At 42.0% G+C, this 16683-nt stretch overlaps 1 protein-coding gene across 1 annotated transcript; it reads left to right on the plus strand.

Annotated features, from left to right (window-relative positions):
- Positions 1–181: 181 nt before the first annotated feature.
- Positions 182–16087, plus strand: RpL14 (ribosomal protein L14). Its single transcript, XM_053794491.2, has 5 exons — positions 182–284; positions 3311–3412; positions 3944–4021; positions 14466–14582; positions 15768–16087. Exons 1-5 carry the CDS (start codon positions 270–272, stop codon positions 16053–16055), a joined length of 600 nt encoding a protein of 199 aa, XP_053650466.1. The 5' UTR covers positions 182–269; the 3' UTR covers positions 16056–16087.
- The last annotated feature ends 596 nt before the right edge of the window (positions 16088–16683 follow it).

Raw genomic sequence — 16683 nt, forward strand, 5'->3', positions numbered from 1 at the left:
AATAAACATTGCAATTTCATGAAAAAAAAATATATTTTCTGTGAATAAATCTAACTTTTTTTGCTCCGTTAATTTCCATTAACATTAAATATATCTTCATAATAATTATTTCATGAGACTTTAAATAAATATTTTAAATATTATTTTATAAAAACAATGTTATAAGTAACATTTTAATTAATTTTAATAATTTTTGGGTAATGTTTACATCAGAATTTTTCCGTCTCAAAACTTAACGAATTCTTCAGCAACACAGACGGAGAGGAAAGATGAAGTTCAATCCGGTATGTCAATATATCCTTATTTTACCTCGCCATCTTTGATTTTTATCTGATTTTAAGTGACGCAGAATGTATATTAAACATCCAACTACATTCACTGTAATTTACGTTAAGATAAATATCATAATATGGGTGATAATTTAGAACATAGGAAGGCGGGTGCTGCTCCAGGAGACATACTGGCCCATGCTAGGCAGGTTCAACTCGCCCACTCTTGTTCCCAAATAAACATATTTTTAAAGCTATCTAAAGGCTCTCACACCAACATTGCTACCTGGTAGTGTGTTCCAGTCGTCCAGAGCGCCATTGCTCGCCTGTATCCTTATTAAATGACCCGGATACATGTTTTTATCACGTTATTTATGTTCCTTTTATTTATTATTGTCTAACATACAATTCTTTGTCGTCAGTCTATCTTCAGGATAGATAGTGTCGTCAGTCTATCTTCAGGATAGATAGTGTCGTCAGTCTATCTTCAGGATAGATAGTGTCGTCAGTCTATCTTCAGGATAGATAGTGTCGTCAGTCTATCTTCAGGATAGATAGTGTCGTCAGTCTATCTTCAGGATAGATAGTGTCGTCAGTCTATCTTCAGGATAGATAGTGTCGTCAGTCTATCTTCAGGATAGATAGTGTCGTCAGTCTATCTTCAGGATAGATAGTGCCTTCAGTCTATCTTCAGGATAGATAGTGTCGTCAGTCTATCTTCAGGATAGATAGTGTCGTCAGTCTATCTTCAGGATAGATAGTGTCGTCAGTCTATCTTCAGGATAGATAGTGTCGTCAGTCTATCTTCAGGATAGATAGTGTCGTCAGTCTATCTTCAGGATAGATAGTGTCGTCAGTCTATCTTCAGGATAGATAGTGTCGTCAGTCTATCTTCAGGATAGATAGTGTCGTCAGTCTATCTTCAGGATAGATAGTGCCTTCAGTCTATCCTCAGGATAGATAGTGCCTTCAGTCTATCCTCAGGATAGATAGTGCCCTCAGTCTATCCTCAGGATAGATAGTGCCCTCAGTCTATCCTCAGGATAGATAGTGCCCTCAGTCTATCCTCAGGATAGATAGTGCCCTCAGTCTATCCTCAGGATAGATAGTGCCTCCAGTCTATCCTCAGGATAGATAGTGCCTCCAGTCTATCCTCAGGATAGATAGTGCCTCCAGTCTATCCTCAGGATAGATAGTGCCTTCAGTCTATCCTCAGGATAGATAGTGCCCTCAGTCTATCCTCAGGATAGATAGTGCCTCCAGTCTATCCTCAGGATAGATAGTGCCTCCAGTCTATCCTCAGGATAGATAGTGCCCTCAGTCTATCCTCAGGATAGATAGTGCCCTCAGTCTATCTTCAGGATAGATAGTGCCCTCAGTCTATCTTCAGGATAGATAGTGCCCTCAGTCTATCCTCAGGATAGATAGTGCCCTCAGTCTATCTTCAGGATAGATAGTGCCCTCAGTCTATCTTCAGGATAGATAGTGTCGTCAGTCTATCTTCAGGATAGATAGTGCCCTCAGTCTATCTTCAGGATAGATAGTGCCTTCAGTCTATCTTCAGGATAGATAGTGCTTTCAGTCTATCTTCAGGATAGATAGTGCCTTCAGTCTATCCTCAGGATAGATAGTGCCTCCAGTCTATCCTCAGGATAGATAGTGCCTCCAGACTATCCTCAGGATAGATAGTGCCCTCAGTCTATCTTCAGGATAGATACTGCCCTCAGTCTATCCTCAGGATAGATAGTGCCCTCAGTCTATCTTCAGGATAGATAGTGCCCTCAGTCTATCTTCAGGATAGATAGTGCCTTCAGTCTATCCTCAGGATAGATAGTGCCTTCAGTCTATCCTCAGGATAGATAGTGCCTCCAGTCTATCCTCAGGATAGATAGTGCCTCCAGACTATCCTCAGGATAGATAGTGCCCTCAGTCTATCTTCAGGATAGATAGTGCCCTCAGTCTATCTTCAGGATAGATAGTGCCTTCAGTCTATCCTCAGGATAGATAGTGCCCTCAGTCTATCTTCAGGATAGATAGTGCCTTCAGTCTATCCTCAGGATAGATAGTGCCTTCAGTCTATCCTCAGGATAGACAGTGTCCTCAGTGTATCCTCGTAGGATAGATGGTGTCGTCAATGTCTTGTAGGATAGACAGTCTATCCTTGTAGTTTAGATTTGTGATACACAGGATCAACTTTATCATCATCGTTGTCCAGCACATTTATATCCATTCCTTTTCGGTCTTTTTTATTATTAAGTCACAAACTAATTAGAGAGAAGGAACACTGCAGAAGGCCTACTGGCCCATACGAGGCAGGTCCAAGTTCCCCACTGGTTTATGCCACTGACCCAACCTAGTCAGATCCAGGTCACATTCACTTAAGGAGTACGGCATCTGACCTAGTAGCACAAGCTAGTCAGGTCCAACTCACACCACTCATGTATTTATCTAACCTATTTTTAAAACTACACAAGGTTTTAGCCTCAATAACTGTACTCGGGAGTTTGTTCCACTCATCCACAACTATTACCAAACCAGTACAGTGGACCCCCGCATAACGATATTTTTTCAATCCAGAAGTCTGTTTGGGTGCCGTTATAGACTGATTTTGTTCCCATAAGAAATATTGTGAATTAGATTAGTCCGTTTCAGACCCCTAAAAATACACCTACAAAGGCATTTACAAAAATACACTTACATAATTGGTCGAGTTGGGAGCTGATCGTTATGCGGGGGTCCACTGTACTTTCCTATATCCTTCCTGAAGCTGAATTTTTCCAACTTAAAACCATTGCTGCGAGTCCTGTCTTGGCTGGAAATTTTCACCACGTTATTTACATCCCCTTTATTTATTCCTGTTTTCCATTTATACACCTCGATCATATCCCCCCTAATTCTACGTCTTTCTAGAGAGTGCAGATTTGGGGACCTCACTCGATAAAGTCCACTGTGTGGGCAAAATGTAGTTGGTAAAGGATCGTATTGTTTATGTTCTAATGATCTACTGTGTCTAATATACTTAAACTCTTCTAATTACTCAGACCTTCAGAAAACGAGTGGAAATCGGACGGGTGGTGTATATCAATGAAGGTCCCTACAAGGGCAAGCTGGCAGCCATCGTGGATGTCATTGATACAAATAGGGTAAGACGGTTTTTTTTTTTATATATATAGATTTTTACTATGGGGTATAGTAGCTTTAATACTCAAGGAGGTAGGTATCTTGATCCTAGAGAAGGGCTCCTGATCCCAGGAATTTGAGCTTCCCTCTTCCCTATGTCTGATCTCATTACCTCCCATTCTTAATTGCTCTTTGACCCATACAGGTTTTGAGCTGTCATATTAATAATATTAATATTACAGTACAGTATGTCTTATAAATAATCAGATGGAAGATTGTGTATCTGGAGAAGTGCAGGATAAGCCCATTGAAAATTAAGATTGCCATAAATGTTAAGCGACAGCATCCGAGATCTATCTCTTAAGCTAATTGTTGTATCGCTGGATTTTTTTTGGGGTGATGGGGGGGGCATTCATGAACATGTCCTAGGAAAGTGGCGGGTATGGTGGGTTCAACATGAAAAAAAATGAGGGTACAGATGGTGTACCTTGGTATTAACAATATTGCAATGGTAGTGTATAAATATACAGTGCTAATACGTATGTTTTTTCCAGGCCTTGATTGACGGCCCGTGCACTAATGTCCCTCGCCAGGGGTTCAAGTACTCTGAAATGTTTCTTACAAAGTATACGGTGAGTATTTGTGTTCTGGTCTAGTCACAGTATTGAGCCTTTTTATTCTCGAGTTTAAATGATTGACGTTCCTCTTTAATTATTCTTCGTGTGAAACGTTTTAATTATTCTTCGTGTGAAACGTTTTAACTATTCTTCGTGTGAAAAGTTTTGACTATTTTTCGTGTGAAAAGTTTTGCCTTGTGCATAATTCTTATAATAATTTTGTTATTATAGGACCCGGCTATCGTGACCTTAGTGTTTTACTTGATAGTGTTAATAATTGATCCGGACAAGTGTCAGAAATTTTAGTCCAAAAAGTTTTTAATGTTAAATTGTGAATAAACGGTTAAGAAAACCAAGTTGATAAATGAAATATATTTGTCGGACATTTGGGTATCTTATTCTAGAAAATTTTTGCCAGCCAGTGGATTCTTCAGTCCAGTGCAGAGACAGGTTAAAGATGAGGTAGAGCTTTAGGTAATCAGTCCCTCAGCCTGGAATCAATGTGTTAAATCCATCAACCTTGATTGATGGATTGAACATGTGGACTCCAGACTCAGGGACTGATTACCTCAAAGTACAACTACTCTTCTACTATTCATCTCTGTAGTGGACTGAGGAAGCCATATGTTAGCAAAACATTTCCACAGTAAAGATACATAAGTGTTTCTCAAAGTGTTTCTGCAAAAACTCAATGCACATAAAAGGCCCTAAAATCTGGAATTCATTACCTGTAAATATAAAAGAAACACTACCTGTTTATAAATTTAAGTCTCTACTCAAAGATCACTTACTCACCCAAAACCAAATAAATACTGAATAACTGAACCTTATAAATTGTATATCTTAAATGTTTCTCACAATTATATCACATAAATGTTAAACCTAGGACCCAATCTAACTTTATTATTTTTTAAATACACTACCTAACAGAATTCTCCATACGACTGAATGTACAGCAATGCAAGCAACCATATGACCTGTCTTTGTAATACTCACTTGTGCTTTATAGTTATCTGTTTACAATAATGTTTTATCACTGATTTCATCATTGCTTAGTTAATCTTAAGTTAATTTTAAGCCAGCCCATAATGCTATGCATATAAGTGGCTTTGGCATGCTGCTCTTATCTGTATTTTTTTGTACCTCTGTATGTGTGCTCAAATTGTTAATAAATAAATAAATAAATAAATAAATAAATGTTTCACTCATTTCTGAATGAGTGTTTTGTGGGCCCCCCCCCCCCCTTGCTGGGACATGGCTCCTCAGATAAATAAAAAACACTATTTTAGCTATAATGTATAATATACTAGGTCTTTTTTCTTTTTTTAATATTTTTTTTTATATATATATTTTATTTAAAACAGTGAGATACACAATGATAAATGTATATTAAAAACCCACAAAAGAAAGCGGTTAATTTTACAATAATCTGACACGACCAACGATACCGTACAATATAATGGTAATACACCTTACACACAAACAAAGTATTGACAATGGTTGTATACTCAGACACAACACATTATACATTATTAAAGAACATGTCTAACTATGTTGTATATACAAATGTCAAGCACACATGGGTAAGTATATAGACTGTATAATAAATCTTTGTGTTAAAAACAACACACAATAACACACACACACACAAGCACACTCGTACACACCAACATACACCTAGGTATGAATGAATCGACGACAAAAACATCCAAATATAACAAATACGATGTGTTATTTTACATCTCAACAAATAATGTAATCAATTACATGTAATATCATATTATTTTTTTATTATCACACTGGCCGATTCCCACCAAGGCAGGGTGGCCCGAAAAAGAAAAACTTTCACCATCATTCACTCCATCACTGTCTTGCCAGAAGGGTGCTTTACACTACAGTTTTTAAACTGCAACATTAACACCCCTCCTTCAGAGTGCAGGCACTGTACTTCCCATCTCCAGGACTCAAGTCCGGCCTGCCGGTTTCCCTGAACCCCTTCATAAATGTTACTTTGCTCACACTCCAACAGCACGTCAAGTATTAAAAACCATTTGTCTCCATTCACTCCTATCAAACACGCTCACACATGCTTGCTGGAAGTCCAAGCCCCTCGCACACAAAACCTCCTTTACCCCCTCCCTCCAACCTTTCCTAGGCCGACCCCTACCCCGCCTTCCTTCCACTACAGACTGATACACTCTTGAAGTTATTCTGTTTCGCTCCATTCTCTCCACATGTCCGAACCACCACAACAACCCTTCTTCAGCCCTCTGGACAACAGTTTTGGTAATCCCGCACCTCCTCCTAACTTCCAAACTACGAATTCTCTGCATTATATTCACACCACACATTGCTCTCAGACATGACATCTCCACTGCCTCCAGCCTTCTCCTCGCTGCAACATTCATCACCTGTGCTTCACACCCATATAAGAGCGTTGGTAAAACTATACTCTCATACATTCCCCTCTTTGCCTCCAAGGACAAAGTTCTTTGTCTCCAGAGACTCCTAAGTACACCACTCACCCTTTTCCCCTCATCAATTCTATGATTCACCTCATCTTTCATAGACCCATCCGCTGACCCGTCCACTCCCAAATATCTGAATACATTCACCTCCTCCATACTCTCTCCCTCCAATCTGATATCCAATCTTTCATCACCTAATCTTTTTGTTATCCTCATAACCTTACTCTTTCCTGTATTCACTTTAAATTTTCTTCTTTTGCACACCCTACCAAATTCATCCACCAATCTCTGCAACTTCTCTTCAGAATCTCCCAAGAGCACAGTGTCATCAGCAAAGAGCAACTGTGACAACTCCCACTTTATGTGTGATTCTTTATCTTTTAACTCCACGCCTCTTGCCAAGACCCTCGCATTTACTTCTCTTACAACCCCATCTATAAATATATTAAACAACCACGGTGACATCACACATCCTTGTCTAAGGCCTACTTTTACTGGGAAATAATTTCCCTCTTTCCTACATACTCTAACTTGAGCCTCACTATCCTCGTAAAAACTCTTCACTGCTTTCAGTAACCTACCTCCTACACCATACACTTGCAACATCTGCCACATTGCCCCCCTATCCACCCTGTCATATGCCTTTTCCAAATCCATAAATGCCACAAAGACCTCTTTAGCCTTATCTAAATACTGTTCACTTATATGTTTCACTGTAAACACCTGGTCCACACACCCCTACCTTTCCTAAAGCCTCCTTGTTCATCTGCTATCCTATTCTCCGTCTTACTCTTAATTCTTTCAATAATAACTACCATACACTTTGCCAGGCATACTCAACAGACTTATCCCCCTATAATTTTTGCACTCTCTTTTATCCCCTTTGCCTTTATACAAAGGAACTATGCATGCTCTCTGCCAATCCCTAGGTACCTTACCCTCATCCATACATTTATTAAATAATTGCACCAACCACTCCAAAACTATATCCCCACCTGCTTTTAACATTTCTATCTTTATCCCATCAATCCCGGCTGCCTTACCCCCTTTCATTTTACCTACTGCCTCACGAACTTCCCCCACACTCACAACTGGCTCTTCCTCACTCCTACAAGATGTTATTCCTCCTTGCCCTATACACGAAATCACAGCTTCCCTATCTTCATCAACATTTAACAATTCCTCAAAATATTCCCTCCATCTTCCCAATACCTCTAACTCTCCATTTAATAACTCTCCTTCCCTATTTTTAACTGACAAATCCATTTGTTCTCTAGGCTTTCTTAACTTGTTAATCTCACTCCAAAACTTTTTCTTATTTTCAACAAAATTTGTTGATAACATCTCACCCACTCTCTCATTTGCTCTCTTTTTACATTGCTTCACCACTCTCTTAACCTCTCTCTTTTTCTCCATATACTCTTCCCTCCTTGCATCACTTCTACTTTGTAAAAACTTCTCATATGCTAACTTTTTCTCCCTTACTACTCTCTTTACATCATCATTCCACCAATCGCTCCAATCATATATTACGTGTAATAGGAAAATACATCTATACAAATACCAATGATTGGTAGACAAGAATAAAAAAGGCGAAACTTAACGTTCTTCACATACAGAATTTTTACATTTTTATTAATGACATCATCACATTGGAGACATACATACAACATTCACAAACGCAAGACATTTACACACAAACGCAGCTGACCAGCCCGTTAGATTACCCACTGAACAAACACAAATTATCTCAAATCCTTTAACTCTAACGCTCTATATGCAGACGGGAAATCTTTCTCCCATCTCCCCTCATATACCAACTGATTTCGACACTTAGTTCTAAGAATTGTTCCTGCTAAAACCCGGATTCTGCTATTACCTTCAACATGCCTCATAGCCGGAAATAAATGGTATCAAATACCGACACAGTGGAAATATAAACACATATGCAGTATAATGTGATCCTTTATTGACAACGTTTCACCCACACAGTGGGCTTTTTCAAGTCACACACAGATCTGTGTGTGACTTGAAAAAGCCCACTGTGTGGGTGAAACGTTGTCAATAAAGGATCACATTATACTGCATATGTGTTTATATTTCCAATGCCTCATAGCCCATGACACATGAATATAATCGGCTACGACATACGACACTGCACATTGTACACAGATGTCAACCCCACCCACATCAAAACTCAACGCCCTAAGTACTGACAAACCTACCCCCCTCCCCACCACCACCACCATTCGTAAAACCCTGCTTAACCACGCACGTACTATACCTAAATCTTCACAGAAATACACAACATGAAACGCTGATTCGTCCTCCCCGCACGCTGAACAACTCTGGTCCTCCTCTACATGCCGATTAGACAACACCACCTTGGACAGCAGAATCCCGTGCAAAAATTTAAAAACCACTTCGCGTACTTGAGGAAGGAGACGTAACTGATGAACCCGCTTCCATATATCACACCACGCGTACATGGGGAACATTCCCTGAACTCTCACCTCAACTTTCACCATACCCACTCTTTCCAAAGTACTCAATTTAACGCTCCGCACATCTCGCATGCACAGTAACACACGTAGCATCGTATCGCACCTGATTAAATCTGTCCGTCCCCACCACCTGCGCAGGTCACGATACATTTCTGTTAAACCACCATGCCTGCCACCCAGTCGGAGAAAACGACGCTTCACATAACAAGCAATGACTCGGTCTCTTAAAGGAACAAGACCTAATCCTCCTTGACGCATTGGTGTCTCTACCACCGCTCTTGTGAGCCAGTCGCACCCTGAGCCCCACAAAAATCTATAAACTCTATTTAAAAGATGTTTGATATCCCCCTGTATTAGTGGATAGCGCAGCAACGTGCCAAACTTTACTATAAAGAAGAACATTAATTACTATCGCCCTCTGGTGTACGGTTAAATGTCGTGGCCTGAGACTATTCATACGCCTCAAAACACTATTTACCACCCTCCCCGAATTACATGCCCTCGTCTTATCAACCTCTCTCATATACTGTATGCCACATATGTTAACACAGTCAACCACCGTCCACGTCTCTATACCTACCTCCTCTCTCGCCCAACTTTATAATCTTTGATTTTTCTTTGTTAACCCGCATTCCTGTTGCCTTACCAAATACATCTACAAGTCTTCCCACAAAACTCAATTGCTCCCTCGTACGTAATAGGACAGTTGTATCATCTACATAACCTACTATGGCTGGTCAATCACTACCCGAACCCCATGACGAATCTACTCCCTGCCCACAAACTGTCCAATAAAAAGGGTCCTGCATGCAAGCAAAGAGCATTTGAGACATAGGGCATCCCTGTCGAATGCCTCTATTCAATTTGACAAAGTCTCCTAACTTCCCATTAATTTGTACTTGAAACCCAGCACCATTATACAAAGAACGAGCCCACATGATGATCTCATTACCAAAACCCTGCCATCTCATAAACTTCCATAGCACATCCCTTTCTACACTATCAAAAGCAGCTTGCCAGTCTAAAGCCAAAACACCACCCCCGCCCCTCGTTTCGCATTCCTCGACAAACTCCCTGATATTCCCATGACCATCATACATCGACCTACCTGGCACGCCAAACTGACCCTTATGTATTACCTTGTCAAACATTTTCTTAATCCTATTCATTAAAATTTTTGCATATAATTTATAATCACTACACATTAGTGATATTGGTCGGTAATCCTTAAGTGATATGGGTATGTCACATTTTTTAACTAACACCAAAACCGCCGTACTCTGAGACAAACCTAAACGTCCCCCCTCCTTCATCACATTGAGTAAACGTACCAGAAAAGTCCTTATGACCTCCCAATGTTGAATATAAAATTCACACGGAATGCCATCAATACCTGGCGCCTTACCCTTACACATTCCCTGCAAAGCCTCCCACACCTCAGCTTCAGTTATAGGCCCACCCATGAGAAAGCGATCATTATCATTCAACTCACATCGTACATTCCGCCCCAATTCCTGTATTGCATCCACGCTTACATCTTTATTTAGCATTTTGAGATTAAACCATTTATCAACATAATAACTTATTCCTTCAGTTGTTATTACGACCTGACCCTCACTATACCCTTCAACGCCATCCTGCATCACTAAACTCACAATTTCAGTCACCTTCCTCCTTTGTGTCTGACTATGTAAGACACAAGCGGATGGCTTATCACCCCACACAGCCTCCTTGACTCCACTCGAAATACGCGCCCCATCAAAAACCGTATTTTTCAGCACCTGGATGTGTTCCTTTAGATTGTCAATCTCGTCCACTGGGTAAATTTCAGATACCTCTCCTTGCGCTGTAAAGAACCCTCCAGGTACCTCAAATATCCATACTCCAATCGAGAGGCCTCCTTACCCCGATGTACATAAAAATCCTTAATTCGAGGCTTCATAACCTCGTCCCATTGTCGCACTAAATCACTACCTCCCAAGGAGTCTACTCCCATAGACGTCCTTAAGTGCGTGAAGAGTGTCCTATCTTCCGCACTTTGAAGTAAACAAGTATTTAACTTCCAATATCCTTTAAAATGAGTTGGGAGACCTCTCCAGTCGAGCTCTACGAGAACACCGCAATGGTCGGAGAAATACACGTCTAACACACGCACTTTCGTTACAACTACCCGCCGAGGCACATACACCCTGTCTAAGCGCGCAGCATAGTCCTTGCGCACGAAAGTGTGCTCAATCCCTAAGTCACTGCTTCCACTTACATCCACCAACCCCAGCCCAGACAACAAATCACCCAAAATAATCGAACAATAACCCGCTCCCCTCGGTTCTACGTCTTTACGGCGCACCACACAGTTCCAGTCGCCACCAACTACTGTTATATCAGGCAGGGATCTCAAACAGTACACAAGAACATCGTTAACAAAAGTATTTTTAATATTAACATCATGTTCAGCTGGCCCATATACTCCTACAAAACCAACCCGTTGAGTACCCCACTCACCTATGACGCGTACCACGCGACCCCCTCCTTCCTCCCAATGTTTCATCACGAACGGGCTGGTCACTTTTATCAACACAGCCACACCACCTTTCAGACGACTCGAGTGAGCCATATAAACATCATAACCATCTATCGCAAACGGACTTCCAACTTTATGGTTATGTTCTTGCACGAAACATACATCTACTGCAAAGCGATGCAACCACTCATGAATCTGCACTTGCCTTCTGTTATTTTTCATACCATTAACATTTATGGTTATACACCTAACTTTGCTAACGGTGGCTTTCCTCGAGGGACCACCACACCCTTTTTCCCTTTACGTTGACTAACGCCTAAGGCGCCACCTTTACCTTGTACATTCTCTGTTATATTACTCGCTGTCCTGGAACCACACGACCCCCCACCTGTGACTTCCTACCACGTCTTCTTCCCGGAACGCTGTCCAGGGGTCAAGACATCGTCGGAGTCGGGCGGGGTAGCCGCACGTTTCCTAGAAACAGCATCCTCAGCTTTATCAGGACCTGTAATGTTCTCCTTGTGAACTTCTACCGCAACAGTATGAACTCTCGGACCTTCTACCTCACTTACGTTAATTAACTGTTCGACATCCTTTAACTGTGTTCTCTCCTCATCTGAACACTCCAACGCAGGCACACATGGCACCGAATCATACTCCTGTGACGCTAAAAGGTCACTCAATGTCGATACAATGTTAGCTTCCATGTCAGCATCCTCTCTTGCTTGAGGGCTCTCACGTCCACCATGTTCTACCACATCATGGTTGACCGTACCAGGTAGAGTCATGCAGGATGACTCCATGAGCATGGCCCGATCCACCTCATCACTCCACGATTTCAGGTGCGGTAAGTCCTCGACTACTTCATCTGCCAGAATCTGACGAGGAGCCTCACCATCTGGACGACGACCACGTCCTGAGGGCGGCTGGCACTTAACGCATTGTGCAGCAATGTGATCCAATGCGCCGCATAGGCGACACGTTCGTCTCTGTCCAGGATACGTAACATACACCTGGGTACGGAACTCCTCTAGGTTTATGTACGAAGGTATTGGTTGGCGCAGGGACATTTTCAACGTGAAAGACCCTTCTTGTAAACCAGCATAGTGGCCATCAGACCACCGACCCATAATAACCTGGTGGATCGTCCCATAGTATTTGAAGGCGTCACGTATGTCAACTTCGTTAGCCTCAAAAGGCACGTTTCTCACACGTACCCACGTATAGTATTATGAAACGTCTTGCAACTTAACTGTGACTGCTGGGGTGACTTGCTTGCTAACATCCTGATGCTGGTTGACAATCTGCTCATAGGTCTTGGTATCACAAAACTTGACGAAAATCCGGGATAGTCCATTTAAGGCAACGCCACACAGGGATTCACGCTGGATGCCATACATATCGCGGATGATCATCGGCACCAACACATTAATCGATGTGCTGGGGATTGTGCCCTTTATGAGGTCAATACAAACAGTATTAACTCTCCAGCAAAAACCAGTCGCCATTTTTGTTGTCGTCACAAAGCTCCTCCACCAGGTGTCGGGACTGAGGAGAGACAGCTGACAACCGCTCAGCACAGTGTCTGAGCAGAGATTTTTTTTTAATATTTGATTCTGTTGTCTAAGAGGTGTTATCCAACCTGAGGTTGACCAAAGTCAGCGTATCTAAGCTATGCTATCAGAATTGCCAATGCATCTCACCCAGCCTGACCTCTCTCAAGGGGGAGATTCCTTGATGCTAGTGATGGGGGTCTTGTTCCAAGGAACTGGACTTAGCCTCCCCTTCCTTGGATTGAACCTCAATACTTCCCAGGCACTGTATGGCTATGGGTTTAGGGCTTCCCTCTTATTAAACTAAAATGGCATGTATTGCCCAGGAGTGATATTTATTTCTCAAATACCCAGTGTCCCATTACAGATGCCAAGGAAGTTTGATTTGTCTTCAGTTTAGGTCTCTGAAATGCAGCCTCGAAGAATATTCAAATAAAACCCATTTTTATTTCTTTTATACTGCACAGAGATAATTTGGTTTATGTATAATAAAGCATTTTTAGACACACAGTCACTAGTGTGCAAATGCGTTTTTGGCAAACCTAGGCTGTCTTTCAGCTTTTAAGTTGGATTTTACTTGAATATTAGGCAAAGTTAAATCAAATATCATGTCTTTATAATACTGGGATTCATGGAAACTGGTTAGTCAGACTTGAGTCCTGGAAATGGGGAGTACAATGCCTGGACTTTAAAGGAGGGGTTTGCGATATTGGCAGTTTGGAGGGACGTGTAAACTGTCATATCTGAGTGCCTCTGCAAAGATGGTGATTATGTATGAGTGGTCTACCTGGAGGATATTCCAAGGATCAACGCCCCTGTGGACTGGTGAAAGTGATGAATGATGAAAGTTTTTTCTTTCTTTTTGGGTCACCCTGCCTCGGTGGGAAACAGTCAACATGGTAAAAAAAAAAGTACTGACAGATTTATTAAGGCAATTTCTCACCCAACAGGATTTTTTAACACACCGCTGTCTTCTGCCGAGGGATGGTGACCCAAAGAAAAAGGAGAAAAGAGATGCTTTTCTTTTTACATTTAGTAATTTATACAGAAGGGGTTACTAGCACCTTGCTGAAGGCATTTTGATTGCGTCTTACAACAAGCATGGCTTATGGAGGCAGGATTCTTCTCCATTTCCCCATGGAAAGTTTTATGGGGCAGTGGAACAGAATTCTTCCTGTGTGTCTCATAAGAGGCAACTAAAATGCTGGGAGCAAAGGGTTAGTAATCCCTTCCCCTGTATATATTACTAAATTTAAAAGAAAATTTTTGTTTTCTTTTTAGGTCATCCTGCCTTGTTGGGATACTGCCGGTGCGTTGAAGTTTTCTAATCGTATTAAATTGAAACAGTCTAGTCACATCTCTTTGAAACTTTTCTCTCATTGCCAGAATTATTAATTAATCCACTATTTTCAGATAAAAATAAATCGTAGCCAGAAGACCAAATATGTAAGACTAGCCTGGGAAGCTGCCAACGTTGACCAACAGTTTGCCGAGTCAGAGTGGAACCGAAACTTGAACAAGGACGTCCTGGTGAGAGAATTTTCGTATTTAAATGATCTTGTGAACTATCATAAAAGTAACCTTATCATAAATGGTATAATGTTATATCTAAGTACAGCATATTATGATCCTGTTAATGAAAAAATATACAAACACATCTACTACTCTAAGTATTTTTTTTTTATTATCACACTGGCCGATTCCCACCAAGGCAGGGTGGCCACCAAGGCAGGGTGGCCACCAAGGCAGGGTGGCCACCAAGGCAGGGTGGCCACCAAGGCAGGGTGGCCACCAAGGCAGGGTGGCCACCAAGGCAGGGTGGCCACCAAGGCAGGGTGGCCCACCAAGGCAGGGTGGCCCACCAAGGCAGGGTGGCCCACCAAGGCAGGGTGGCCCACCAAGGCAGGGTGGCCACCAAGGCAGGGTGGCCCACCAAGGCAGGGTGGCCCACCAAGGCAGGGTGGCCACCAAGGCAGGGTGGCCACCAAGGCAGGGTGGCCCACCAAGGCAGGGTGGCCCACCAAGGCAGGGTGGCCACCAAGGCAGGGTGGCCACCAAGGCAGGGTGGCCCACCAAGGCAGGGTGGCCACCAAGGCAGGGTGGCCCACCAAGGCAGGGTGGCCCACCAAGGCAGGGTGGCCCACCAAGGCAGGGTGGCCCACCAAGGCAGGGTGGCCCACCAAGGCAGGGTGGCCCACCAAGGCAGGGTGGCCCACCAAGGCAGGGTGGCCTGAAAAAGAAAAACTTTCACCATCATTCACTCCATCACTGTCTTGCCAGAAGGGTGCTTTACACTAATGTTGCAGTTTAAAAACTGTAGTGTAAAGCACCCTTCTGGCAAGACAGTGATGGAGTGAATGATGGTGAAAGTTTTTCTTTTTCGGGCCACCCTGCCTTGGTGGGAATAGGCCAGTGTGATAATAATAAAAAAATAAAAAATAAGTACAAATGTGTAAAGATGAAGGTAATTGCTAAAGTTGTTTGAATTTTGGGATTAAGTAGTATTGAAGGGTCTTCTATACTATATACTGTATATAAATTTTATTTCTTTCAGTATTGTTATTAACTTTCATACTTTTCGATGTATATTGAAAACCTGAGACAAATCACTTTGACTATTTTGAGTTGTCCTGGTGGATAATTTACACACATTACTACTACGTATGATAATTGTGTACCCATGTCTAAATGAACTCTCTTACTCAATCATTTCAGCGTTCCAAGATGACTGACTTTGATCGCTACAAGTTGGGCAGGGCCAAGCAGTCCAGGAACAAGATTATCAAGGATGCATATTTCCGCATCAAGAAGCAAGATCGCAAAGAAAGGAGGCAAGGCATCGCCAAGAAGCCCAAGGCCAAGGGCAAGTCCAAGTCCAAGAAAGGTGCTGCCAAGAAAACCTCCGTCAAGAAAGGCGTAGCCAAGGAAGATCCAGTCAAGGAAGATAAGGTCAAGAAAGTTAGGGCCAAGAAAGATAAGGCCCAGAAAGAGAAGGCCAAGTAAAGATTATCTGAGCAAATAAAAAAAAGATTGTTTCATTGGTTTTTTCTCTGCCTTTTTCTCACCATAGTGAATTCTAGCTTGAAAAAAATATTATTTGGCATACAAGTGTTTATTAACTTAGTAGTCTAAAGGTTTATGATGTTATTAAAGTATGTTTTCTTTTTTTTCAACATAGGACAACTCCAAAAAAAAAAAAGGAAACTTTTACCATCATTCACACAATTGCTGTCTTTGCAGAGGCATGCAGATACAACAGTTCAGATGTCACTCCAAACATCAGATATCCCAAACCCCTCCTTTAAAGTGCAGGCATTGTACTTTTCACTCCAGGACTCTAGTAGCAGCCAAACGATATTCTTGAAATACCACCCCTAATGTGCACCTCTATGTATATTTTGCCTCTTCAAGGGGGGCTCCTTGGCATGGTGAAGAGGCTCTTGGTCTGAGGAATTAGACCTGTCGGTCTTCTTCCTCAGACCGAACCTAATTACCCCCCAATCTCCCCTCCCCCATCCCATCCTCCCCTTTTTCCTTTCTTCCTCCTCCTCCCCACCCCTCCCTTTTGCCCTTCCTCTTTTTGGTCTTTGGCGTTTTTCCCACAGGCGTGCTAGTTCCTAGGTAGGGGAAA

The sequence above is a fragment of the Cherax quadricarinatus genome, unplaced genomic scaffold, assembly GCF_038502225.1.
Source record: "Cherax quadricarinatus isolate ZL_2023a unplaced genomic scaffold, ASM3850222v1 Contig37, whole genome shotgun sequence".
In the NCBI taxonomy this organism is placed as follows: Eukaryota; Metazoa; Arthropoda; class Malacostraca; order Decapoda; family Parastacidae; genus Cherax; species Cherax quadricarinatus.